The sequence below is a fragment of the Oncorhynchus gorbuscha genome, linkage group LG13 (assembly GCF_021184085.1).
Source record: "Oncorhynchus gorbuscha isolate QuinsamMale2020 ecotype Even-year linkage group LG13, OgorEven_v1.0, whole genome shotgun sequence".
Lineage (NCBI taxonomy): Eukaryota > Metazoa > Chordata > Actinopteri > Salmoniformes > Salmonidae > Oncorhynchus > Oncorhynchus gorbuscha.
The window spans coordinates 39,954,129-39,979,880 of NC_060185.1; the positions used below are offsets into that span (position 1 = coordinate 39,954,129).

Sequence of the window (25,752 nt, forward strand, 5' to 3'; positions counted from 1 at the left end):
TTCCACTGCATGTGATTTTTCACTTTTCTATTTTCATCATTATTATTGATTAATGTACTGCATTGTTGAGGGAGCTAGCACATAAGCATTTCGCTGCACCTTTTATACCTGCTGTAAACGGTGTATGTGACGAATACATTGGATTTGATTTGACTCATGTGGCTCTACTTTGGCTGTTGAAAGAATCTATTCTAGTGTTCAGCTGCTGCTCAGACAACCTGAAAAAATATGCCACAAAGAACGTCAATGTGGCACAATGTAGCGTAGGAAATGCTTAAATCTAGAATCCTTAAAGGCTACATCAATTTGTGAACTTAGAAATGAATGATATAAACAGTGGTGGGAAAAGTACTCAATTGTCATACTTGAGTAAAAGTAATAGAAAATGACTAAAGCAAAAGTGGAAGTCACCTAGTAATATACTACTTGAGTAAAAGTTTAAGTATTTGGTTTTAAATATACTTAAGTCTCAAACGTTAATGGAATTGCTAAAATATACTTAAGTATCAAAAGTAAAAGTATAAATAATTTCAAATTCCTTATTTTAAGCAAACCTGATGACACAATAATAAAACATAAAATAAATAAATATGTGTATATATATTGGTGGATATCCAGGGGTACACTCCAAATCTAAGATATCATTTACAAACTAAGCATTAATTTGTGTTTAGTGAGTCCACCAGATCAGAGGCAGTAGGGATGACCAGGGATTTTCTCTTGATAAGTGCATGAAGTGGACTTGGATCATTTCAAAATGTAACAAGTACTTTTGGGTGTCATGGAAAATGTATGGAGTAAAAAGTGTATTCTTTTTTATAGGAATATAGTGAAGTAAAAGTAGTCAAAAATATAAATTGTAAAGTACAGATGCCACCAAAAACTACTTAAGTAGTACTTTAAAGTATTTTTACTTAACTTTACACCACTCGATATAAACGCATTGATTCTTGAAGAATATAACTTATAAAGGCCTAATGCGCTTAGTTAAATTATTGTACCCTATCAAAACCCCAAATATAAGCTTGTTTTACTGAAATGTTTATAAACAATGTAAATGTAAACAAACTCTGTATAGCCTCAAAACATATTAAAACTATAATGTTGATATAATGGTTGGTCAGTCCTTGCATTCATACCGACGGGAAAAATATTGTGGGAAGTGAGTTGGCAACTGGAGGGTTGCTGGTATCAAATCCTAGATGCCATTGCCTGCCGTTGTACCCTTGACCAAAGCAACAACAGCTTCCCGTTGCCCACCGTAGCAGCCCCCCGCACCTCTCCAAAAACCTGTATGTGTGTCTTTCGGGAAGGGTTGGGTTAAAAGCGGAAGTCAAATTTCGGTTGGAACTTGTGTGCAATTTACCAATAAAGTGATCTTAATACATTTGAGAATGGTTATATTTCGCCGTCGCTTAGCTTTTTACTAAAACAGATGCGGGGTTCGCTGTGTTATTGTTTCAATTAAGTATCCTAGCTTTAATAAGGCTCAAATGCCAATCTGTCTACAACACCCAATATAATAAAAACCAGGTGAGCGTCAAAGTTTTAGGGTTCAATTCTAAATGACACCCTTTTCCCTTTGTAGTACACTACTTTTACCCATCCCAAATGACTTCTTTTTTTGTAGTACACTACTTTTGATCAGGACTCAAAGCGCAATGTATAGAATATGGTGCCATTGGGATGCATCATTAATGCAGTCCAGGAAGTAGGAAACATTTACTTTCGTCTTGTTCTTTTTCTGTTTATAATTTTTGTGATAAAGAGTAATATAGCAATCAGGTTATTATGCATGGTGAAAGATGCATTGTGGAGCACATCCATTGCATTATCACAGTTAATGTGTTGCCGACTGTTTGCATCACATGAATTAAAAGGCTTATCAATCGGCTTTTGATATGTATCCAATTCTCAATTAACGGAAACAAAGGAATTCCAATGATGTAACCCTTTTGAAACCTTCACGTTTACTTTCGATTGCACTCCTCCTGCACTATAAACGAAGACGGGCTTATCATTTGACATCACACTAAGGTGCGTAGACGTTCTGATTGATTTAGCCTAATTGTCAATGTATGTATCCAATTAAATATAACTCACTGTAGAATCTTATCTTCGATTCTTAAAATACAATTCCTCTATATCAGGTTAGGTAAGGCAAGGTGCACTTCAGGTGACACTAAAAATGCACTATAAAACATATATTATGTTGGTGGGAAGGGGGAAATGAGGTATGCTGGTGAATAGTAAACCTAACTAATCTAATTTGTTCAGTGTGGTTGAATCTCGAGCCGGTGTCGGAAAATATTTATTTTCGACCTCAGGAGCCCACATAGGTCACTCATTAACATACGTTGGGTGCAATTTCACACATAGCATGTCTCCAATGAAGGTAGCCTACCTGTATCTCAGTTTATGTCTGTAGACCTAATGATTTATTCATATATAGGTGTTTTAAGGTGTTATGATATGCATGATTCGCAAATTAATGTTAATGTTCTTAATTTAATAAGCAACGAAAACAAATGTGTAACTTAATATTGGTGGGGTTCAATATTATATAACATATATAATATTAGTAAAACCAAGTCAATCACATTATCTAGGCTACAGTACGTGCCTCCATGTTTTTGCTTTAGGTTTCTATTTCTCCGGTGGGCGTGAGCATCACTAGAAAAGGGAAAGCAAGGACTCTGGGCTTAGGAATCAAGATGATACCCTATGTGGCGTTGTGCAAATATTGTAAGTATTTCCTACAAATCATTGGAAAGTAGTGGAGGGGATGTTCAGGAACAATCTAAAAGTCATTGTTTTGTGATTTTGGGTGGAAATAAGAATAGCCCAGCAGATTGTATGCCATTCATGTATGTTGCATCTACTTTAATAACATATCCCTCTGTAGCCCTTTTAAAAATACATTTGTACATGTTTGTTTAATATTGTAAAGCCTAAAGGCCTATTAAACATTTACTTTGGCTCTTTTCCTTCCTGTCGTTATAGCTGTGATCATAGTTTGCAGTGTCAATGGATACATTGAGGATCCTCTTTTTGAGTGCCTGCAAGATTCAGACTATGCCGAACTCCTTGAAATTGTGGACAGAGGTCTTCCCTTCACAAAGACACCCCATCATATTGCCATCGTCGGTGGTGGTATTGCTGGACTGACTGCAGCTAAGCTTCTGGAGGACGTAGGGCACAAGGTACGGTATCTTTTGTATAATTTACTGTATCAATGTCAACACAATTAATATCATTGACATATGCTAATTTACTTATGATTGACATAGTGAGAAAGGAATTTAGTGTCAGTATTGTAATTATCTGGTTATGACTAATAATAGACCTACAGTGTAAAAGGGGGAAACTGATAGCGTTTGTTTTTTTTGGACAAGGTGACTTTAATAGAGGCAAGTGATCGAATTGGAGGACGGGTGGAGACCTACAGAAATAGAAGAGAGGGATGGTATGCAGAGCTGGGTGCTATGAGGATCCCTAGCTTTCACAAGTGAGTAAGGCCTGTTGTCCTATCACATGAAATAAGTAGCTACCTCTTATCCCCTGTCTTCATATGTTATTGTTCAAAAGAGGTCAAGCATCCTATCTCAAATGAATCATTATCAGATACTGGTGCATGTCCTATAGAGTTGCATAAGAATGATAGCAAGTGTACTTTAACCATCAATACAATGTTAACTATGGCATTTTTAATTCAACAGAATTCTTTTATCATTTTCATCAAAAATGGGCCTTGGACTGAATCCATTTATCCAGGATGACATCAACACATATTACCATGTGAACGGGTTGCTGCAGAAAACATACAGAGTTAAAGAGAACCCAGACGTGCTGAACTATCCCTTGACTGACAAGGAAAGGGGTATATCGGCTGGTCAGCTCTTTGACTTGCCCCTGTGGAAGGTGTGTCTAATAGAGGGGGGGCTCCCACCATTCGTGTTGCAAAATAAATGTACACATTATTCAATCATTGCACCCACACGGCTTGCGCGGGTCAAAGAACATCTGTGTAGCCAGGCACTTGTAAAGATCTTCATCTGTTGTTTGTAGAAAGTCAGACCGAAATGCAGCGTGTAGGTTACTCATGACTTTTAATGAAGCTAATACGGTACATGAAATAACGAAGAAGAAAACAACAAACGAATGAAACTAATACAGCCTATCTGGTGACTAACACTAAGACAGGTACAATCACCCACGAAATAAAACGCGCACACAGGCTACCTAAATACGGTTCCCAATCCGAGACAACTAGAATCAGCTGACTCCAATTAGGAATCACCTCAGGCAGCCAAGCCTAACTAGACACACCCCTAATAAATACACACTCCTAATTAATACAAACCCCAATACGAAATACAACATATAAACCCATGTCACACCCTGGCCTACCCAAACATATAACAAAAACACAAGATACAATGACCAAGGCGTGACAGAACCCCCTTCCCCCCTAAGGTGCGGACTCCGGGACGCACCTCAAGAGCATAGAGAGGGTCCGGGTGGGCGTCTGTCCATGGTGGCGGTTCTGGCTCGGGACGTGGACCCCACTCCATAAATGTCCTAGTTCCTCCCCTTCGCATCCTAGGATAATCCACCTTCTCCGCCGACCATGGCCTAATAGTCCTCACCCTGATCCCCACATAACTGAGGGGCAGCTCGGGACAGAGGGGCAGCTCGGGACAGAGGGGCAGCTCGGGACAGAGGGGCAGCTCGGGACAGAGGGGCAGCTCGGGACAGAGGGGCAGCTTGGGACAGAGGGGCAGCTCGGGACAGAGGGGCAGCTCGAGACAGAGGGGCAACTCAGGATAGAGGGGCAACTCAGGATAGAGGGGCAGCTCAGGATAGAGGGGCAGCCCGGGACAGAGGGGCAGCCTGGGACAGAGGGGCAGCCTGGGACTGAGGGGAAGCCCGGTACTGAGGAGAAGCCCGGTACTGAGGAGAAGCCCGGTACTGAGGGGAAGCCCGGTACTGAGAGGAAGCTCGGTACTGAGAGGAAGCTCGGTACTGAGAGGAAGCTCGGTACTGAGAGGAAGCTCGGTACTGAGAGGGAGCCCGGTACAGAGAGGGAGCCTAGTACTGAGAGGAAGCTCAGTACTGAGAGGAAGCTCAGGCAGGTAGTAGGCTCCGGTAAATCCTGGCTGGCTGGTGGACCTGGATGATTAAGGTTGTCTGGCCGATCTAGAAGATCTTGGTAGACTGGCACTTCTGGCGGATCCTGGCAGACTGGCACTTCTGGTGGATCCTGGCAGACTGGTGACGCTGGGCCGACAGGAGACTCCGGCAGCACAGGAGAGGAGAAAGGCTCTGGCTGAGCTGAACAGGCGGGAGACTCCAACAGTGCAGGAGAGGAGAAAAGCTCTGGCTGCGCTGAACTGGCGAGGCGCACTGGACGCGCTGGGCCGACTGGTAGCACTGGTGGCGCTGGACAGACAGGAGACTCCGGCAGCGCCGGAGAGGAGAAAGGTTCTGGCTGCGCTAAACAGGCTGGAGACTCCGATAGCACAGGAGGGGAGAAAAGCACTGGCTGTGCTGAACAGGCGATGCGCACTGGACGCGCTGGGCCGACTGGGTGCACTGGTGGCGCTGGGCAGACAGGAGACTCCGGCAGCGCAGGAGAGGAGAAAGGCTCTGGCTGAGCTGAACAGGCGAGGCGCACTGGAGGCCTGGTGCGTGGTGCTGGAACTGGTGGTACTGGCGCGAGGACACGCACAGGAAGCCTGGTGCGGGGAGCTGCTACCGGAGGACTGGTGTGTATAGGTGGCTCTGGATAGACCGGACCGTGCAGGCGCACTGGAGCTCTTGAGCACCGAGCCTGCCCAAGCTTACCTGGCTCGATGCCCACTCTAGCCCGGCCAATAGGAAGGGCTGGTATAAGACACAGCTGGCTCTGCACCCGCACTGGAAACACAGTGCGCTCCATAGCATAACACGGTGCCTGCCCGGTCTCTCTAGCCCAACGGTGAGCACAGGGAGTATGCGCAGGTTTCCTACCTGGCATAACTATTCTCCCTTTTAGCCCCCCCCAATACATTTTTTGGGGTGACTTTCCGGTTTCCAACCGAGTCGCAGTGCTGCCTCCTCATACTCACGCCTCTCCGCTTTAGCTACTTCTATTTCCTCCTTGGGACGGCGATATTCTCCCGGCTGCGCCCAGGGTCCTTTTCCGTCTAATATCATCTCCCAAGACCAGAAGTCCTCATATTGCTGCTCCTCACAATTAACAGGGAGAGTAGGCTCAGGTCTGACTCCTGACTCTGCCACTCTCTCTCTGCGCTTTCCCCCGTTACCTACGTTTTTCGCTCTGTATAGCCGTGCTCTCCTTTTCGATTCCATCCGTGTATAGCCCTCCTCGCATTGCTGTAGGGAATCCCAGGCGGGCTCTTGCACTCGCTCTGGGTCGGACGCCCACCTGTCGATTTCTTCCCACGTCGTATAATCCCGCATAATCCCTGCTTCTGCCATATCGTCCTCCTTTAGCTCCTGCCAGTTCACACGCTGCTCGGTCTGTGAATCGTGGTGGGTGATTCTGTAATGATATTCGTCTGCTGTTTGAAGAGAGTCAGACCGAAAAGCAGCGTGTAGGTTACTCATGACTTTTAATGAAGCTAATGCAGTACATGAAATAACTGAAAATATGAAAACAACAAACGAGTGAAACTAAATACAGCCTATCTGGTGACTAACACAGAGACAGGTACAATCGCCCACGAAATACAACACGCACTCAGGCTGCCTAAATACGGTTCCCAATCCGAGACAACAAGAATCAGCTGACTCCAATTAGGAATCGCCTCAGGCAGCCAAGCCTAACTAGACACACCCCTACTAATACACACTCCTAATAAATACAAACCCCAATACGAAATACAACATATAAACCCATGTCACACCCTGGCCTACCCAAACATATAAAAAAACACAAGATACAATGACCAAGGCGTGACAGCACTAAAATATAACTTGGTTCTATTTGTGGCGCTTGACGCGCTGCAAGTTCCGCCTCTCCCATCTCCTCATTGGTTTTTAGGAGCATATACCCACGTGGGTGATTGAAAGATGAACTGAGGTCCACACTCCAGTCGGTGGTGGTAATGCACCATAAAGTTGGTTGCCAACCACAATATAAAGTCCAAAGAAGAAGCCTGGAAGGAGGAGAGATTACTAGAAATTAACTCTGTTTACCCTTTTATCTGTGGATTCATTGTCGGGAGTAGAGGACCTTGTGCATTTCAGGTAAAATAACAACCCAATGTTTAAATTAGATGGCGCACGTGGACGCACGCGGTCTGGTCAGCATGTTTAGACTCCTGTGGTGGAATACTGTGTAATGTTAAATGTTGTTATATACAGGTATGTGTCACATAACAGTTATAACAAATTATTTATACAAATTATTTGTTGTAGATAAGGGATGATATGAAGACAGCTGGCTGCGCGGCCATGTTGAGAAAATATGACTCGTACTCAGTCAAGGTAAGAAAACACTTGGTTGCTTATAGGTAACCATCAGACAAGATGCAGGATTATTGTCAGACTCTAAATTGGTAGGCACTTTGCCACTTTCCTTACTAGAAACGGGAACAAATGTATTTAAGTATCTTTATTCAGCCATTTTAATGAGTGTTGTTTTCTGACAGGAGTATCTAGTGAAGGAGGGGAACCTGAGTCGTGGTGCCCTGCGCATGATTGGAGATATCCTGAATGAGAACAGCCTCTTCTACACATCACTTTCTGAGATGCTGTATATTCAGTCGGATATCAATGACAACACTGCGTAAGAACACCACTATGCACGTACAATCAAATTAGACACCCCGTCCTACATCTAGTGTTTGTTAAGTAGAGTATTAAAGAAGTGGAATGTTCTGTTTTTCAGCTATTACGAGATCACTGATGGGTTTGACCATTTACCAAGGGCATTTTACCAGGCCCTCAACTGCACTATCCTTCTCAACTCCAAGGTCCGACTCATCAGTCAAACCAGCAGCAATGTGACCGTATCCTACCAGGACTTGCGTGATCCATCCTCTCTGACCAACCTCACAGTCGACTATGCCCTGGTGACAGCTACAGCAAAGGCCAACCTCTTCATGGACTTCCAACCCCCGCTGTCACCCCAGAAGATGGAGGCCCTGCGGTCCGTGCACTACGCCAGCTCCACCCAGGTGGTCCTCAGCTTCAGCGAGAGATTCTGGGAAAAGGATGGTATCAAACGGGGAAAAAGCATCACGGATCTCCCTCTCGTTTCATCTACTACCCTAGCCACAGCTTCCCAGGCACGGCTGGGGGGGGCTCTCCTTGCATCCTACACCTGTTCCGATGACTCCACTCTGTTCCAGGGGGTCAGCGAGTATGAACTGAAGGCCTTGGTGATGGATGACCTGGTTAAGATCCATGGGGAGGCGATACGACCTCTCTGCACTGGAGGATTGGTGAAGAAGTGGGGGCTGGATCCCTTCAGCCTGGGGGCTTTTGCCCTTTACACACCTTACCAGCAGACGGACTACGCCTCGGACCTGTTCAGGAATGAGAGCAGGGTCCACTTTTCTGGGGAGCACACGGCACTACCTCATGCTTGGATTGAGACTGCCATGAAATCTGCACTAAGGGCAGCCAGGAACATCAGTAACCTGGAAGGATAGACATCTGGGGCCTAGGCACATCAATTTTTATTTTGAATAGCTTGAGGTTGAATGTTGACAAACTAAATGACGAAATCCAATGGCCAAACCAAAAACGATTTATTTTGATAAAACATTTTAAGTAGTCTGATGATGCATTCGGTAGTATTCATGTGTTCTGCTCTACTCAATATGAATGGCACAACATGATGAGAGGAGTGTTGACGAAATGTTCAGCAGAACTGAACATGTTTGGCCTATTTACAAGTCCTCTTCAGGACACAATGTTCATACATTTTACCCTTTCGAACCTGTTATTTTTGTGTGTACTGTTTTAAAATGGCAACTTTGTTAAATAGCCTACAGTATTGTACAAAATAACTGTGTCAAATGATGTTGTCACACAGATGTTATAGAGATGTTATGAGTAGCACTGTGTAGGTGTAGTTCTTGGGCCTATTTTTATTTAATTTTTTATTTAATAAAGCTGTATTGTAACCAAATACATTGATTCTCTAGCATGTCCAATTTAGGCCCACCTGTTGAATAATTGTACTGAGGCATATCATCATTTTAGGCAATGCTGTTATGGGTTCGATGCATAAGGGAAAACATAATGCACAGTTCTCTTACAAAATAAAAACATTATAGCCTATTTCTCATCGTCCAGCTCCCATCAATGGGCACCCTTCTGCACCATCTGCGTGAACCGGTTGGTTATAGACAAGGTAGTGTCAATGAAGCGGTCAACACAGCTCACGAGGCAAGCCTCTGTCCGTGAATCCATTTTTGAACTCGGGCTCCCCTCCATGCACTTGTCGAGACAGACATCTGTGAAGTTATGCACCTTCAAAAGAAGCAATGAATCAGCTAAGTCAACTTCCATGTGGAGATCTCAAAACATAAATAGAAGATTCCGTAATCAACTCGCAATTCGGTTTGTCCATTCTGAGAACACATTTGATTGTATAATAAAAAATCAAATGCAAGATACACTTCAGAATAGTTAATGTACCTAGCTTTAGTTGGCTAGCTAACTTCGTAGCATAACTTCTGATGTATGGAGCGAAGCTATCTACCTGGGCCTGAAACTGCGCTTTCTGTTGTTCAATTGCGATCATCCTTTGGAGCTCTGAAGCATCAGCCTTTTCTGACGAATTTAAATCAAAGCCGTCCATTACAGTACCTAGGATTGGTTACAGTCGGGTTAATTCAACCGGTAGAGCTGATAATGACCTTCTCTGTAGGCTTGTGCGTTTGCTGCTCAGTGGTTTGTTGTGGGTTTGCTCTATTACGAAGATAATTGACTAATACATGAGTCATGACTCTCCAATATTTTCAAAGTTCAGCCTCTATTTTATGTAAGGCCAACCCATTTTTTCTAAAGCCACAATATCTAACTTTTTGGGCTACTTGACCAAATCCACATAGAATTTTGAGTTATAGATATATAATTCTCATTGAACGCAAGTCTAAAAAGCGGTATATCTGTTCCGTGTGCGATATTCCTATGCTTCCCCTTCTAAAGTTTTGTTTTTGCTATTTTTCTTTTGGTTTTATACACCAGCTTCAACCAGCTGAAAATACAATATTTTTGGATATGGAAAATATATTTCACAGCTGTTTAGATGGTACAATGATTCTCTACACTATACTTGCTTGTTTTTATCACATGAAATTAGGGGAACTATTCAAACAGGAAATGGCGGAGCATTTTCTGCATTTTGCACCATTAATAAAACAACGTGAACGTTTTAATAATAGGATACACACATGCAATCTAATGGATAGATTCTGTTCAGGGGATAGTTCACCCAAATTATATATTGGTTTCCTTACACTGTAAGCAGTATTTGGACAAGATATGGCATTTGAGGCACAAATTCAATGCAAGTCAATGGAACCTACAATATATTAGCATTTTCACAGTGGTGGAAAAAAAGTACCCAATTGTCATTCTTGAGTAAAAGTAAAGATACCTTCATAGAAAATTACTCAAGTAAAAGTGAAAGTCACCCATTAAAATACTACTTAAGTAAAAGTCTAAAAGTATTTAGTTCTAAATATACTTAAGTATCAAATTCCTTATGTTAAGCAAACCAAATCGCACAATTTTCTTGTTTTTTAAAATGTATTTACATAATGTATTTACACACACTACAACGCTCAGATCTCATTTTACAAACGAAGCATGTGTGTTTAGTGAGTCCGCCAGATCAGAGGCGGTAGGGATGACCAGGGATGTTCTCTTGATAAGTGCATGAATTGGACCAGTTTCCTGTCCTGCTAAGCATTCAAAATGTAACAAGTACTTTTGGGTGTCAGGGAAAATGTATGGGTGTAAAAAGTACATTATTTCCTTTATGAATGTAGTGAAGTAAAAGTAGTCAAAAATATAAATAATAAAGTAAAATACAGATACCCCAAAAAACTTCTTAAGTAGTACTTTAAAGTATTTTTACTTAAGTATTTACACCACTGAATTTTCACGCACCAACCTCAAAATGGATTGTGTAAGTCAATGAAGTCACTTATTTACTGATTTATGAAGGATGGAAATGAAGGATGGAAATGCAAAAATAGGTACATTTGACTTCCTTTGGATTTGTGCCACAAATGTTTTATTTGTATTTTTTATTGAAACAGTAGCCAGGTAAACAAAACCAAAGCATTGATTGCCGTCGTACCTTGTCTATAGACTGCTCAAATTGTAAGGAAACCAATATGGCATAGTTTAATTTGGGTGAACTATCCCTTTAATATAATCACTGCTATCTATTCAGTTTAAAAGGGTAATCTGCAGTTGCTATATCCATTTTTTATTTATAATTTAATGATGTACTGCGGTGTACCAATAGATTTTTTAAGAATGTAATTTATAAATACCTCATTAGCTTAGTTCAACTGTTGTACCCCATCAGAACCAAAAATATGAGCTTGTTTTACTCCAAAGTTTGTAAACGAAGTAAATGTAATCAGACACTATAGCCTCAAAACATAGTTAAAACTATACCTTTGAAATCATGGGTGGTTAGTCTTTGCTACCATATCTCTGTCTATGAATTTGAGAGTGGTTAAATTTCTCTAGCCCCATCCCATTTACCGAAATTGTTATAATACATTTGGTAACATATAGCAATGTGCAGTCTTCTATTTCAACATTGCCCCTAACGTTTGCTCAAAATTGATGTATGTTTCTTATACTTTATTATTGGAAATAGCCTATTAAACCAAGATCAATCAAACATTGCATCATTGTTTGCATTAAAATGAAGTTTATGTGGCACATGAGAATAACACGAAAAAGCATCCACAGTCGACTATCACCCTGTTCTCAAATACTCCTGATCAGCAGTGGACCAAACAGCAACTACATCCGGGTAAGTTGTGTGACCTTGGTTGGTTAATTGTCATGGCGGCCATCGTCAGGATAAGTTCTGTCTGTCACAGAGGTGTCAAACGTAAGTGTCTTTGTGTGTAACTGTATGTTAATTCCACATTTGTGTGTATTTCATATTGTTGTTCTTACCAAAAGTGACGTTACACATTGTAATGTGCTAATAGCTAGCCAGCTAACATAATGTTTAGCTGATGGATGAGCAAGGTACGACTTTTCAAATTCACCTAGTCGGCTCGGGGATCTTTTGGTCACTGGCCCAACGATCTAAACCGCTAGGCTTCCTGCGCGAGCTGTCACTGGAGTCAATTATTGGCGTCACTGCATTGAATCGGATCTGTTTCCGCATCCCGTAATATAGCCTGAAGCAGCTAAAATGATCAACCTCGATTCTAAACTCTTCGTATCAGTTTTAGGCCTCATGCTTGTTAGGAATTAAGGCCATCTCAACATAATCTTATCACTTTTCAAAATATTCTATATACATGTTAGGCTATTCTTCCCTTATCAATTCCACACACTGTGGCATGAATCCAATTCATCCATACTCCTACAGTATATGGTCTTTGGCTGCCTATACTTCAGTTCGTCGAATATCTGACATTACCATATTTGACCTCTAGTTGTACTTATACTACTTTTAACAACTCCCAAGACACACAATTCACACAAACAAGTTACCCTAAAAAACGTATAAACCAGATAGGCTACCTGTGATTGCTGACAACCACAATAATGGAATGGTTTATTCATGACACTCCTTACAGTTTGAGGAAAGAAAGACGCCTCCTCTGATTTATAAAGGCCTATGTGTAGTAATATTCACATTTTGGAACCGAGACGTGTGAACAACTGTCTACATTAAAGTATACCCTAAGCTGTATTGGTTTATGTTGCTTTGCCATCATTTAAAACCATACTTATAATTGAACAGTAAATATTGTGATTTAGTTGAAATATTGTTCATGACACTGATTTCTCGTCTTCTCCACACAGCTCTGTTTTATCGTAGCTCTCTCCTCCCTCGAACCCTGGTTGCACAGCAAAAGGACCAGGACTGTCCCTACCCGTTGACTGCTAGGATTCATGGATCCTCATCTCTCTATGGTTTGTTTCTACAATATAAGAGCTTTGCCGATAGCCTAAAGTTTGCCTGTAGCACTCAAAGATGAATAATAATTGTATGTTTGATTTTTGTGACTTCTTAAAGTAATCAATGTTCAGGCTAGGATACTTGTTATGTATGTAAGGTGATAGTGGTAGGCCTATATTATAAGTATTAGAGCCTACAGCCCTATAACTAAGGCGATTCAAGTATTTTTTTTGCGCTCTCTTGTATGCTGAGCTCTTGTATGCTGTCTCATGCGAGAAGGATTTGAGAGGGGGGGGGTTAAGTCATTTATTGGCAGGGAGCCGGTTAGTGATGTCCCCACTGACATCTTATTTGTGTATTTGGTACATACAGTCCATTCGTTAAGTATTCAGACCCCTTTACTTTTCCCACATTGTGTTACGTTATAGCCTTATTCTAAAATGTATTAAATAGTTTCCCCATCCCCATAATGGCAAAGCAAAAACAGGCTAATATATTTTTGTAAATTGATAAAACATTTCCATAAGTATTCAGACCCTTTACTCAGCACGTTGGCTGTCATGGCCACTCTACCATAAAGACCTGATTGGTGGAGTTCTGCAGAGATGGGTGTCTTTCTGGAAGGTTCTCCCATCTCGACTGAGGAAGTCTGGAGCTCTGTCAAAGTGACCATTGGGTTCTTGGTCACCTCCCTGACCAAGGCCCTTTTTATTTAACTAGGCAAGTCAGTCAAGAACAAATTCTTATGTTCTTCTTCTCCCCGGACTGCTCAGTTTGACTGAAAGGCCAGCTCTAGGAAGAGTCTTGGTGGTTCCAAACTTCTTCCATTTTAGAATGATGGAGGCCTCCGTGTTCTTGGAGACCTGCAATGCAGCATAATTGTTTTGGTACCCTTCCCCAGATCTGTGCCTCGACACAATCCTGTCTCAGAGCTCTACAGACAATTCCTTCGACCTCAAGGCTTGGTTTTTGTTCTGACATGCACAGTAAACTGTGGGACCTTATATAGACAGATGTGTGCCTTTCCAAATCATGTCCAATCAATTGAATTTACCACAGGTGGACTCAAATGAAGTTGTAGAAACATCAAGGATAATCAATGGAAACAGGATGCACCTGAGCTCAATTTGGATTATTTTCTCAGAACAAGGTTAGCCAACATGTGGCATGATGTTTGAACTGTGATATCTAGTGAACCATGAAACTTGAGAACCTAAGCAACAACTTATGATAGCGGGCCACAGGAGGTTGGTGGCATCTTAATTGGGGAGGACGGGCTCGCAGTAATGGCTGGAGCGGAATCAGTGGAATGGTATCAAATACATCATACACATGGTTTCCATGTGTTTGATGCCATTCCACTTGCTCCTTTGCGGTCATTATGAGCCGTCCTCCCCTCAGCAGCCTCCACTGGAGCATGTTTGTAAATTAAAACCTCAAAAGTATATAAACCTCCGTTATGAACTGAATAGGATAATTGTTAAACGCAACAACAAAAATCCGTAGGCTAATAGACAAACGTAATTGCTTCTATGTGCTAAAAACATGTCAGGCCAACTATAAATCTATCTGGCTAAAGGGTTATAAAATACATGTAAATACATGTTTTCAATGATGAGTCTTTAAATGATGACCCCCTCTCTCCACAAGAGGTTAGTTCTGCATGTGGATGTATGATTGGATGTTTTGTTATTTGCCTTTTTGCAGCCGGCTCTGTGTCCAAAGCTGCCTCTCTGCATTGGACAGGAGAGCGTGTGGTGAGCGTACTGCTGCTGGCCTTGGGGCCTGCTGCCTACTACTTCCCCGGACCTGCTGTTGACTACTCGCTGGCTGCCGCCCTCACCCTGCATGGCCACTGGTAAGACGAGTTTCCCCTCAAATTGCTCGTTGGTTTAAAGAGCACTGGCCAGTGGTCTCACTTCCTTATTCTGCTTAAACATTTTTACTTTCATATTTCCACAAATTATCCTTATCCTTTCCGGACTAAAATTGTTGTACGTGTTCTGAATGAGCTCAGACCATAGTTTATCAGCTTGAGAAAATGACTTTGGTTGTGGCTACAGTTGGAAGCTTTTATGAAGGACAATGGTGAATAGAATAGAGTAGGCAAGTGGTTGGGATAACCAACCAAGTCTATGTCCACTACATTTCTGCTCATGCAAAAACTTTTGTTCTTAGCATTTATTTTAATTTAATTTACGAGAGCTTTTAGATTTTTGAAGAGGTGGGTTAAATGTCTCCCTGGAGCACTATGCCATTGCTAGACCACTGACTAAATAAGTGGCAGGTTTAAAGTACAAATCCTAGTTATGTGTGGTGTTAATACCCCTTAGTTTTTCATTTTGGGTACTTGGATATCCTCAAGGCATGCCCCTCTAATGAAAACCAGCTAATTCCCAGTTGTCCAACTTGTTGCCAACTTGTTGCTGAGGAGTTGAAATGCACACTCATATGATCATTTTTTTTAAACATCAAGATTACACATAAGAATGCTGGTCATGTGTAATACACAGTGGCTTTTCCATTTCCTACTTTTGTTAAGTGCCTTGGACTATAATGAAGCCATTTTTTAAACTGAGCTCAGTACTATTGAACTTTGCCTTACTTGCTAATGTTTGAGTGCCACTATTTGAACTGGAGTCATCAAATGGCACCATTGTCCAGTTAACTGAGGAACACTATGAGTACGCCTACGAAACTCTGTCCTCCAAGGCCACTGCTTTGTACATTGGCTTATCTCTTTAGGCATCATTCAAGGAATTCACCATTTCTCATCCCTTAATGCTTCCAGTTCTGTTTGTTCTCAATGTAATGGTGTTGCTTCCGTCCCTCTCCTTGCCTCGCCCTGGGCTCAAACCTGGAACCCTCTAAATACATTTACAACAGTCACCCACAAAGCATCGTTACCTGTCGCTCCACAAAAGCCGCAGCCCTTAGAGCAGGGGAAACGACTACTTCTATGTCTCAGAGCGGCGTCATTGATTGAACGCTGCTAACTCGCTTGCCATTTCACATGGGCTACATCAACAGAACAAGACACCCCACTCTGTAGTCTAAACAAAGAATAGCCTAACTAAGGTCGCATGATGATTCCTTGAGCTATTGGTGTGTTCCTCAAGGACTTGGTGGGTCTTCAGTCATTCAGATTATGCATTTGTCCACTTCCCTCTGCAAAACATTACCCTGGGGGAGCCAATGGTTATGAAGTCAGGACAATGTCCCATCATGACTATGAAGTTAGGCTGGCTATAACCAGTGGTGTAGTGGAAGGTTAACACCAATGTTCCCTCTAAGCTACGCTCAGTAGCCCCGCATGCAGGAGAAATATCAGCCCACAGAGAGAAGCACGAGATTAAACTTCACTCAACTCAGCTGGAAAACATACCTTTGGTTTGTGGAGGAAAGGGAGAGGGAAGGGATGTTGAGGCGGACCTTTAGTCTGCTGCTCTTTTCCTCCACTGAGACTGACCATCAGATGCAGGTACCATCAGCCCAGGAAAATAAAAATAAGCAAAACATTTCAAATGTATTCTCACTCAGCTGTGCCTCAAGTAATACAACAATTGATCAATTACATGTGTGATCATATTGCCTACCTCAAATGTTTGTATATAAAAATACATTAAATGACCGAAGAACAATGCATTGGCAGAGCAATTCAAGAAAAGCCAATATGTGGTGATGGCTTACTGCACAAACCTCATTGCCACAGTACTGTTTTTAATTGGTTAATGTTGCATAGGCTTAAATTTAAGTCAGCTTTTTTTTAAATCTCTGCGGTAGATCTCATCTTGCAGTTTGACTCAAAGTGATCTTGACTCAGAAAAGGTTGGTGACCACTGTTCTAGAGTTTTCCCTGTTAACATTATCAATGTTTCCATTTACTGTGGCAACTGTGATAGAATCAATGCAATATTAGCCACTTTCAATGCAACATACCAAAACAAAATCAACAATGCAAGAGATTGTTGTATACAGAACATATCTGAGTAAGATTCTATTGCATTCACACGCACTACTCAGCCCGTACTCTACACAGACCTGTGCGGCATAAACAATTGGAGCTGCAGTAGGCCTATATGCAAGTAGCCCATTGCCATATATGGATCTGTGCCATTTACTTTGAACTGGACTTTGTTTATAGCATGAGCGGTCGTGAGTAGATGTGCTTGTTTTGAGATCAGAGCGAGAGCTGCATGTAGCCACATATGCACATTTTGTTCATATCCTTTGCTAGTTAGTGAGTTATCCCAGTTATAGATTATTTGTAGTCAGCAATAGGGGATTGATTGCTTTGTACAAGAGCACCAAACTTGTACATTAAGGAGTCATAAGGAGCTTTTTTGTCTTAAAGGGGCAGTGTTGTATTTGAAAACCGGCTTGAATAAGCTAAGTAGGCAGAGGATAGCATAATTTGTCTGATTCTCTAAAATAATGGTATAGGAATAATAATGCTTTTTGTCTTTTTAGTGGTTTCTTGCATCAAACAACATTTTCAGTCATTTCCTTGTCTGATGGACAAGTGGATAAAAAAGGTTAATGTCAAGCCCTGCATGTTTTTTTTTCAACAGTCTCATGGAATGTAGGTCTACATTGAACATCACACATTGTCTGCTACTGTAGGCTGAGTGATAGAGGTTCTATTTCAATGTTAAAATGTTGTTTCATCCATTGTTTTTGATGGTAGGCCACGCTGGTAGGCCTACATTATGATCAAATAGTCACAGTAGCCTACTTGGCCACCGCTAAATGTAAATTAAAGCAGCTACAGCCTCTGTGTTCACAGTAAACACGTTCAAGTTTGCAATCAACAGACCTGAAATTTGCTCAGTGCCCCAAAAAATTAGAGGGAACATTGGTTAACGCTGTTTAGCCACTTCTATTTTGCCCTAGCGTTTACCCACCTTTTGCGCAAAAATACATTGAAGGTATATGGAGCGATACTTTGCTCACCACGATTATAGTTTACCCACCTATTATTATTCCTTTTTATTTTGGCCATACATCACTGGCTATTACGTAATATTGTAGTTTTAAGCAGTTTCATACATTTCTTGTATTGTCTTCTCTCTCCAGGGGGATTGGACAAGTCTTAACGGACTACGTTCACGGAGAACCGAAGATCAAGATGGTCAACGCAGGCCTCTTCCTGTTGTCGACTGTCACCTTTGCCGGTCTCTGCTACTTCAACTACAACGATGTAGGCATTTGCAAAGCGGTGGCCCTCTTATGGAGCAAATGAATGGATTGAGGCTTGGAGGTTTGGGATGGTTGGCGTGGGCACTGGGATATCAGCCGTCTTGTTCTGGTATGATTGTGAACATTCAAGGGATTATATGTACATTTCTATAAATATCATTTCACAATATTACCAGTGATTCACATGTGTCAAATCATGTTGAGTCAGGATTTTGTTTTGGGGGGGGGTAATTTTTTTTGCTTGTTTGTAAGTTCTGGAGGTTTTGTGTTGGGCATCAACAGATCTGTTTTTGGCATGTTAATAATCTGCTCCTATTGATTTATGTGGACTAAACTAAATAAGTAGTCCCCCTGACGCCTACCAAACACGCATACACATGCTGCAGTTGGTTAAATGTTATACGGTTAACTTTTACCTGGTGCCTGTTAAGGAGGGTGCAATTTTACAGAACACTTAGAAATGCATTTTGTAGAACAGATGTGATGATCTTATGTAGATAGAATAGGGAATTGTCAGGTTTATTCAATGCATTTCTAGCTTCCTCTCACTGAGTGCACGCCTGTTATCAACTGCTAATATTCCAAACACTTGTGTGTTGCTTATTATCTGGGGAAGTAGCCAGTGATTTACATATTTGACCTGAATTTAAGGTCCAGTATGGCAAATGACTTCTCATCTCTTCTGTACTAACTTAATTTATTATATAGACGTTGCATTCTTTTGTGGTATGTGTTGTGTCTGTCACCAGTCTGTAAATACCAGCTAGTGCCCTTCAAGACCATTGCAGTCAGCTTAGTACCACACATTTAGTCTGTTTGACCTTGCTGGTCTTGTTTGATTGACATGAGCAAATGGATGTGAGCACTGGCAGTATTTAAACCCCATAGCCATACTGTTCTGGACTTCAGGAGTCTGTTCAGAAAGGGTGCAACGTTATAGAACATTGAGAGATGCATTTTGTGTAATTGATATGATTTGTCATGTGGAATTGGGCATCACCACAGCTCTATTCATTAAATGTCTAACTGCAATGTTCTGAACGTTTCACCTCACTGATCACATCCCAGGAGCATGTAGAAGAGTAGCCATACTGATCTGTACACCATTGCACTTCCTCCTGTACCAGGCTGTTTTAAATTAGTCAGTCAATAATTATCCTATGACAATATCCTGGTTTTGTAATAATGTGCATAATTTACTTTCTCAGCTGTGCCTGGCATCATGCTCTTGCCTGAGTATTTAGCAATCTTGTTGGCAGGAATTTCACTTTCCATTTATCTGAACAAGTGTGTTTATGTATGAACAGCTGCTAAGCGTCAAGTTGAGTACAGCTAGCATCAAATACTAAGTGAAGTCAACAGCGGGCGCATGCACTTGGTCAAAATGGCAGAGCTTTGTCTTTGTTCTGTTGGGAGTGTTGGCAGAAACAAGGAAGGGTTGTCCTTGTTAAATATCTAAGAAAGATGAAGGTATGTCTTTGTTCTCATATTACTCAAATGTCTAAAAGCTTAAATGGCTTTGGAAATTCAGCTGTGTTGTCTGTTTATTAGTTGTCGTCGATTTATACATCACCAATCTGTTCAGATTGTTAATCACAAATTAGCTTCGGGAAGAAAAATGCACCTTAAACCTCTTCAGAATTAATGTGGATACGGATTTGATTATGTATTAAATCAGTTTAATACAGAGCGTATACAGAGGACGGTAGACTACACACAGGTAGAAACAGCTTCTGGTAACTGTTCAGAATGACTAAGCAATCAAACTTAAGTGTATATTACTACTCTATAATGGGTATTTAAGCATTTAAAAAAACAATTTTATAAACTGGACCAATACCTTTATTCTATAAACACTGAGTATTTACAGTGGCTTAACAAAAGAACCATAAACTCAACATGCCAGTAAGCGCATAATAGAGTTCTCATCCACAACATCTTTAGGCACCTCCCTGAGAACTAACTTTATGAGCTCTGCATCTGGTCCAGCCTCAAAGCTCAAGTACGAATTAGTCCACAGCGATGACTGAAATCTGTACTGAGATGTACCAGGAATTACTTCCATGAAGAACACAGCCTCATGTTTTGAGCAGCCAATTTGGTCAGGCAAAGGTTGCTCCTGGGGGGAAATAAGAGGGAGGGGGTTACCTTTGTCTTGTCAGTGTGAAGTTTGTGCGAACAGCTGGTATGAAGGTACAGTAATAATCACACCTGGGTTGTATTCAGCGGGGAGAAACTGCTAAGTGGGAATGTACTTCCTGATCTTATCTCATAAGGAGAACACCGATTTTTGTTTTTCTTGAACGACTGCTGAACCCAACCCCAAACGAAGGCTAAAGAGACTACAGAGGGTGTCTATTGCTTTGTGGAAAGTTCAGCTGTAAAATGTGAAATGAAGCCATACGTTAAATGTTACCGTAGATGTAAGCACTTCATTTCTAAATAAATGCTTACCAGTGGTTTAGCAGAAACTCCTTCTTGGTCCCCGTTCTTGCAGCACACCATGTAAGTTTGCTTACAAGGTGATGTCACAGAGAGAATAACAGCAATTCCACTGGCCTTGGCAATGGCATTGTTTTTATATTGTTGGATATTGAACCGGCAATCATCTAGAAACCAGATAAGACAAAAATATGCAGCCAACAGAGGGAAATATGTCTTGCAGCAAATATGCGAAAAGTACTTTTGCACGTTTTAGTCATATGGATGTCACCTGATCTTCCCTGATGCACGGGGTTGTGATATGCAGCAAGCGCATCAGTAGCCTAATCTCTGTATTGTACTTTGAGGGCCAGTTTACTGGACAAAGATTCAGGGGTTAAAGCCCCCCCAAAAAATCCCATGACTTAAACTTAGAGGTAGACTCGGCGAAAGGAAGTTGCCACGAGCAACACCGCAGATTTGAAATGAACGGTATTCAAGACTTCACTCTCATCATTTTGTACATGTATTAAACCGTGAGTGGCCAATTCCATATGACAGAAATCCTTCACAATGATGGATAACTTTAACCCCGGCAAATTGGGTTCACTAGGTACATTTACCTGCTTTGCATTGCTCCTTATTCCGCTCTTTAAACTTGAGAACGTCTTCATCTACAACCAGGAATCGGTTGTTCTTGATTTGGATCATTTTTTGGAAGCATTTTCTAGTCTCCTTTTGAAAATCATCCGACTCTAAATCTGCAGACGAGGAGGGAATGTGTGAACCCAACAAAAAACATTTTACAGTGTGATATACACAGAGTATACAAAACATACTAACCAGGTGAAAGCTATTACCCCTTATTGATGTCACTTGTTAAATCAACTACAAAATCAGTGTAGATGAAGGGGAGGAGACCGGTTAAAGAAGGATTTTTAAGCCTTAAGACAATTGAGACATGGATTGTGTATGTGTGCCATTCAGTGGGTGAATGGGCAAGACAAACGATTTAAGTGGCTTTGAACGGGGTATGGTAGTAGGTGCCAGGCGCACCGGTTTGTGTCAAGAACTGCAAAAGACATCCAGCCGACTCGACAACTGTGGGAAGCATTGGAGTCAGCATCCCTGTGGAACGCTTTCGACACCTTGTAGAGTCCATGACCCGACAAATTGAGGCTGTTCTGAGGGCAAAATGGGGGTGCAACTCAATATTAAGGTGTTCGGTGTACATGTTTTAAAGTAACTGTCCAGTGTTTTAAGATTTATATGAAATATGACCAAGAATTAATTACAATACGAGTTAATTAATATTATTTGAAAGAAAAACGATTTAAAGTATATTAAAAAGCAACGTATCTGTGTTGGAATGGTGTGGGCGTACACCAACAACAGAATGGTATGGGCATATACCGGTCCTCAGTAGGATGACATCAGAGAGGAAGAGGCTAAGCGAAAAGAGTCACTCCCGTCAAAATCTGTCCAAGTGGGAATATAGCGATAAGCAGACCGCCTGTCTTCCCACCTTTAGGACAATGACTCCCATTGTTAGGGTGGAGACAAGACCATCTCGTCATTATATACAGCATCTCTGATGGCATCATCCTCTATGAGGAAATAGAACATTTTAAAAATGATTTCTGTTTGAGATACAAGTTTGAGGTGTGGTTTTTGAAGTGTTTTTTCTCCAATGTATGCTTTGGCAACAAACATGAGTATAGCATGAGTCAACAACATTATTTGGGTATGAGCCAACAGAATGTGAGATTTTCAGTTACTTTAACATTCTATGTTTTCAGCTGGAACTAAATAGCACATGGTCTAGGTAAGACGAGCCACATCTACATAACTTGTAATAGTAATTGTTAGAAATGTATATTACCGTCATGTTCAACTTTACAGGGAATCAGTCCACACAGATAACATGAAGAAAACACAAAGACACAAGGAGCAGAGGGTGACATCTCTGACAAAGCTTTGAACATTATTCACATTTAAAAATAATAATAATAATTTAAATTGGTAGTTTACACGTGTGGACATAAAAAAAACAAAGTTCAGTCAACCTTTTAAAGCACCACTTTACCTTGAAAAAAGATGTCCTCCTTGTCTACTACCGCAAACTCAACACACTTACATTCGGAGCTGCTTGCCATCTTCTCCGGATCAAGCTTGAACGTCACTAGAGGCAAAAATATGTTATGAGGCCTAAATTTATGACAAATATTGTCATACATTAATTATTTCACTCACTGGCCATGTGCCCTTCACACATATATACATATATAGATCTATAAGTAGGCTAGTTAAAAGCCTACTCAAGTAGCCTTTAAAATACTATAATATAGCTTATATAATTTACATTCAATAAAACACTACTAATTAGAATAGCCTCTACTCAAACCAATGCAGATGTGGGATTTTCTTTCAAACACCAGAGGGAGACATTTCACTTGATTATGCCATGAATCGAGCTGCACTGAGGAATACCTTCCCTTTTCTTGACATAGACTGAGCGGGTGAGGGGTGCAACTCAATATCAGGAAGGTGTTCCTTATGTTTTGTGCACTGTAATCGCCATTCCAGGACTACAGTTTGCGCAATTACCTTACCCCTACATTTACCTTACCCCTACATTTACCTTACCCCTACATTTACCTTACCACATTTGAAGTTTGAATGATCCTATATTGCAAGGACCCTAGAGCTATCAGCTTTGATCCATCATTAAGAGCCATTGGCAGATCCGATCATACACATAGCCCTACTTTTAGTGATAGGAAACACTGCCAACTCAGTAAACAGAACCTAACATGTTTATCATACACTCATATTATTGTCATTATCATTGAATCAATGTACATTGTCTTAATAAAACGAACCAATTGGCCTACTCTCAGGCTACATGTGTGTTTTGTTCCACACGTGTTTAATGCCGTGTTCAGAACAACTGGAAGCTCAAAACTCTGAAATCGATTTGAAACAGTCATCCAACTCGAAATTCCTACTCGGGAACTCAGACCTGAAGCTCACTAAAGTCATTATTTGACCTCGTATTTTCTCAGTTCTCAGTTGTTTTCTCAGTTCTTTGAATGCGGCATAAATGCCCGTCAGTTGGGGCACAACCAGGAAGTGGTTTCCATCATAAACCATTTAGATTTAACTTGTCAACTCGACAGTAATTCTTAAAGATGAAGTGTGGCTATATCTTACCTCTGAAATGTCGCCTGAAATGTCGCCTTCTGTAGGCTATTCAGTCATGACTTGAACTTAGAATAGATACTTTGTACCGACAGATGTAGCCTATTCATGAGGGGCACCTCCGACACTCGGTCGCATTCCTGCTAAACCCAATTTATGCTTTAAACAATAAAGATCCGGAGGGTGTGATGTAATCGTGGCGCATCCGGGGGCTTGCAGAGGCCAAATCGAGCACCACAACGCCATGCGCCTCCCAAATTTTGTAACGCAAAAAGTAGAAAGGGTGCTAATGACTGTTTGTCTACCTTAAACTATACACTTTTGGGAATATGATGACATCGCTAAATTAGTGCACATATCAAATTGCACGGTCAATCCGCAGGGTTGGGTACGTCACTTTATAAATGTAATCCTTTACCATTTTGGACAAGTAACTAGTAACTAATCAGTAACAGGACTTTTGGATGACCCAAACTCAGTAACGTAATCTAATTACATTCAGTAACTTTTAGAAATGTACGTTACCAATTTAACAACATATTCCCGGATAAATCAATGTTCAAGTTTATATAGCTGTCCATATATGGATGTTAAATTTTACCTAAAGAGTTGATATGTAGGCTTCTTCTAACCCATCGCTTTCTACTACATATAATAATAATATGATTAAATTATATCTTTACATTAAAAAACAAAGTCTATCAGAATGTTATACCCCTTGATCTTCAAGAATAGGACTTGGAAATATGCAAGTATAGATTAGTCAAATTGTTTTACCTGAGCATGACCCCAAATCTAAGGACTAGCCAGCCCTACTCTGTGGTTTATGATTTTGTTGTCATGGAGGACTGATTGGGCTCATTGATTCGATGCTGCGCTTTGAGCACTACTGAAAAGTGCTATTTACATGTGAAAAATTAATGCCATATGCAGCATTTGCTATAGGCCTCATTGTTTACCTTTTTGTTGGTGACACATTGATATCTTGATAATATGTAACTGTTTGAAGGGCAAATCATCAGATGAAATAATAAGTAAACAGTCACCCCACCTCTGTTTTCAGACAATAGACATAGCTATGAATGCAAGGACTGATTATCCATGATATGTTTACAAACATTGGGGGAAAACAAGCTTATATTTTTGGTTCTCATGGAGTGTGACAATTGAACTAAACTCATGAGGCATTTATAAAAGTTATATTCTTCAAGAATCAATGGATGTATATATAGTACCAGTCAAAAGTTTGAAGACACCTATTCATCCAAAGGTTTTTCATTATTTGTACTAGTGAAGACATCAAAACTACTATGAGATAACACATATGGAATCATGTAATAACCCCCAAAAAAGTGTTAAATAAAATATTTTATATTTGAGATTCTTCAAAGTAGCCACCCTTCGTCTTGATGACAGCTTTGCACACAGAATCTCAAATATATTTTGATTTGTTAAACACGTTTTGTTAAAAAGTTGTTTGTTGTTTGTTTCACACTTTTTGTGATTCCATGTGTGTTATTTCATAGTTTTGCGGTCTTCATTATTAACCTACAATGTAGAAAATAGTTGAAAATAAAGAAAAACCCTTGAATGAGTAGGTGTGTCCAAACTTTTGACTGGTACTGTATATAAAATAAAATAGGTTTTCTAAACAGGGCACATTTGTTTTGAAAGCATGGTGTAATTTGTACCCAATTTGAAATGAAACAGATTGATGTTATGATCAAGTTGTTTCCTGTTAGGATAATGGCCATGGATACAAAAGGAAACTTTATTCTGTTTTGTTTTTTAGTGAGGAA

General features: G+C 40.8%; 3 protein-coding genes across 4 annotated transcripts; 2 read left to right on the forward strand and 1 right to left on the reverse strand.

Annotated features, from left to right (window-relative positions):
* Positions 1–1,857: 1,857 nt before the first annotated feature.
* Positions 1,858–10,060, forward strand: LOC123993959 (L-amino-acid oxidase-like). Its single transcript, XM_046296440.1, is given in 10 exon segments — positions 1,858–2,037; positions 2,643–2,745; positions 2,989–3,203; positions 3,396–3,508; positions 3,720–3,921; positions 7,426–7,494; positions 7,659–7,795; positions 7,898–8,253; positions 8,256–8,307; positions 8,309–10,060. Coding segments are annotated over 9 exon segments (1,530 nt in total). The 5' UTR covers positions 1,858–2,037; positions 2,643–2,714; the 3' UTR covers positions 8,664–10,060.
* A 1,952-nt stretch (positions 10,061–12,012) lies between these two features.
* On the forward strand, positions 12,013–19,861 carry LOC123992862 (succinate dehydrogenase [ubiquinone] cytochrome b small subunit B, mitochondrial-like). Its single transcript, XM_046294434.1, has 4 exons — positions 12,013–12,103; positions 13,036–13,146; positions 14,840–14,990; positions 18,209–19,861. Exons 1-4 carry the CDS (start codon positions 12,055–12,057, stop codon positions 18,372–18,374), a joined length of 477 nt encoding a protein of 158 aa, XP_046150390.1. The 5' UTR covers positions 12,013–12,054; the 3' UTR covers positions 18,375–19,861.
* Positions 19,862–19,993: 132 nt separating this feature from the next.
* LOC123992861 lies at positions 19,994–24,171 on the reverse strand. Of its 2 annotated transcripts, none has more exons than XM_046294433.1 (6): positions 23,966–24,171; positions 22,890–22,934; positions 22,635–22,646; positions 21,376–21,513; positions 20,786–20,940; positions 19,994–20,450 (listed from the first exon to the last, which is right to left on the reverse strand). In XM_046294433.1, the coding sequence occupies exons 2-6, from the start codon at positions 22,906–22,908 to the stop codon at positions 20,226–20,228; spliced, it is 549 nt and encodes a 182-aa protein (XP_046150389.1). In that variant the 5' UTR covers positions 22,909–22,934; positions 23,966–24,171; the 3' UTR covers positions 19,994–20,225. The 2 variants fall into 2 exon arrangements, with proteins under 2 accessions (XP_046150389.1, XP_046150388.1); XM_046294432.1 differs by having other exon boundaries at positions 22,839–22,934; positions 23,966–24,153.
* Between the last annotated feature and the right edge of the window lie 1,581 nt (positions 24,172–25,752).

Coding starts and splice junctions, on each gene's coding strand:
- LOC123992862 (XM_046294434.1), top strand. CDS start 12,055: ATGGCGGCCATCGTCAGGATAAGTTCTGTCTGTCACAGAGGTGTCAAA. Junction 12,104..13,035: donor CTGTCACAGAGGTGTCAAAC/GTAAGTGTCTTT, acceptor TTCTCCACACAG/CTCTGTTTTATCGTAGCTCT. Junction 14,991..18,208: donor CTCACCCTGCATGGCCACTG/GTAAGACGAGTT, acceptor TTCTCTCTCCAG/GGGGATTGGACAAGTCTTAA.
- LOC123992861 (XM_046294432.1), bottom strand. CDS start 22,908: ATGGCAAGCAGCTCCGAATGTAAGTGTGTTGAGTTTGCGGTAGTAGAC. Junction 20,941..21,375: donor TAAGGAGCAATGCAAAGCAG/GTAAATGTACCT, acceptor TCTGGTTTCTAG/ATGATTGCCGGTTCAATATC. Junction 20,451..20,785: donor GAGTTTCTGCTAAACCACTG/GTAAGCATTTAT, acceptor ATTTCCCCCCAG/GAGCAACCTTTGCCTGACCA.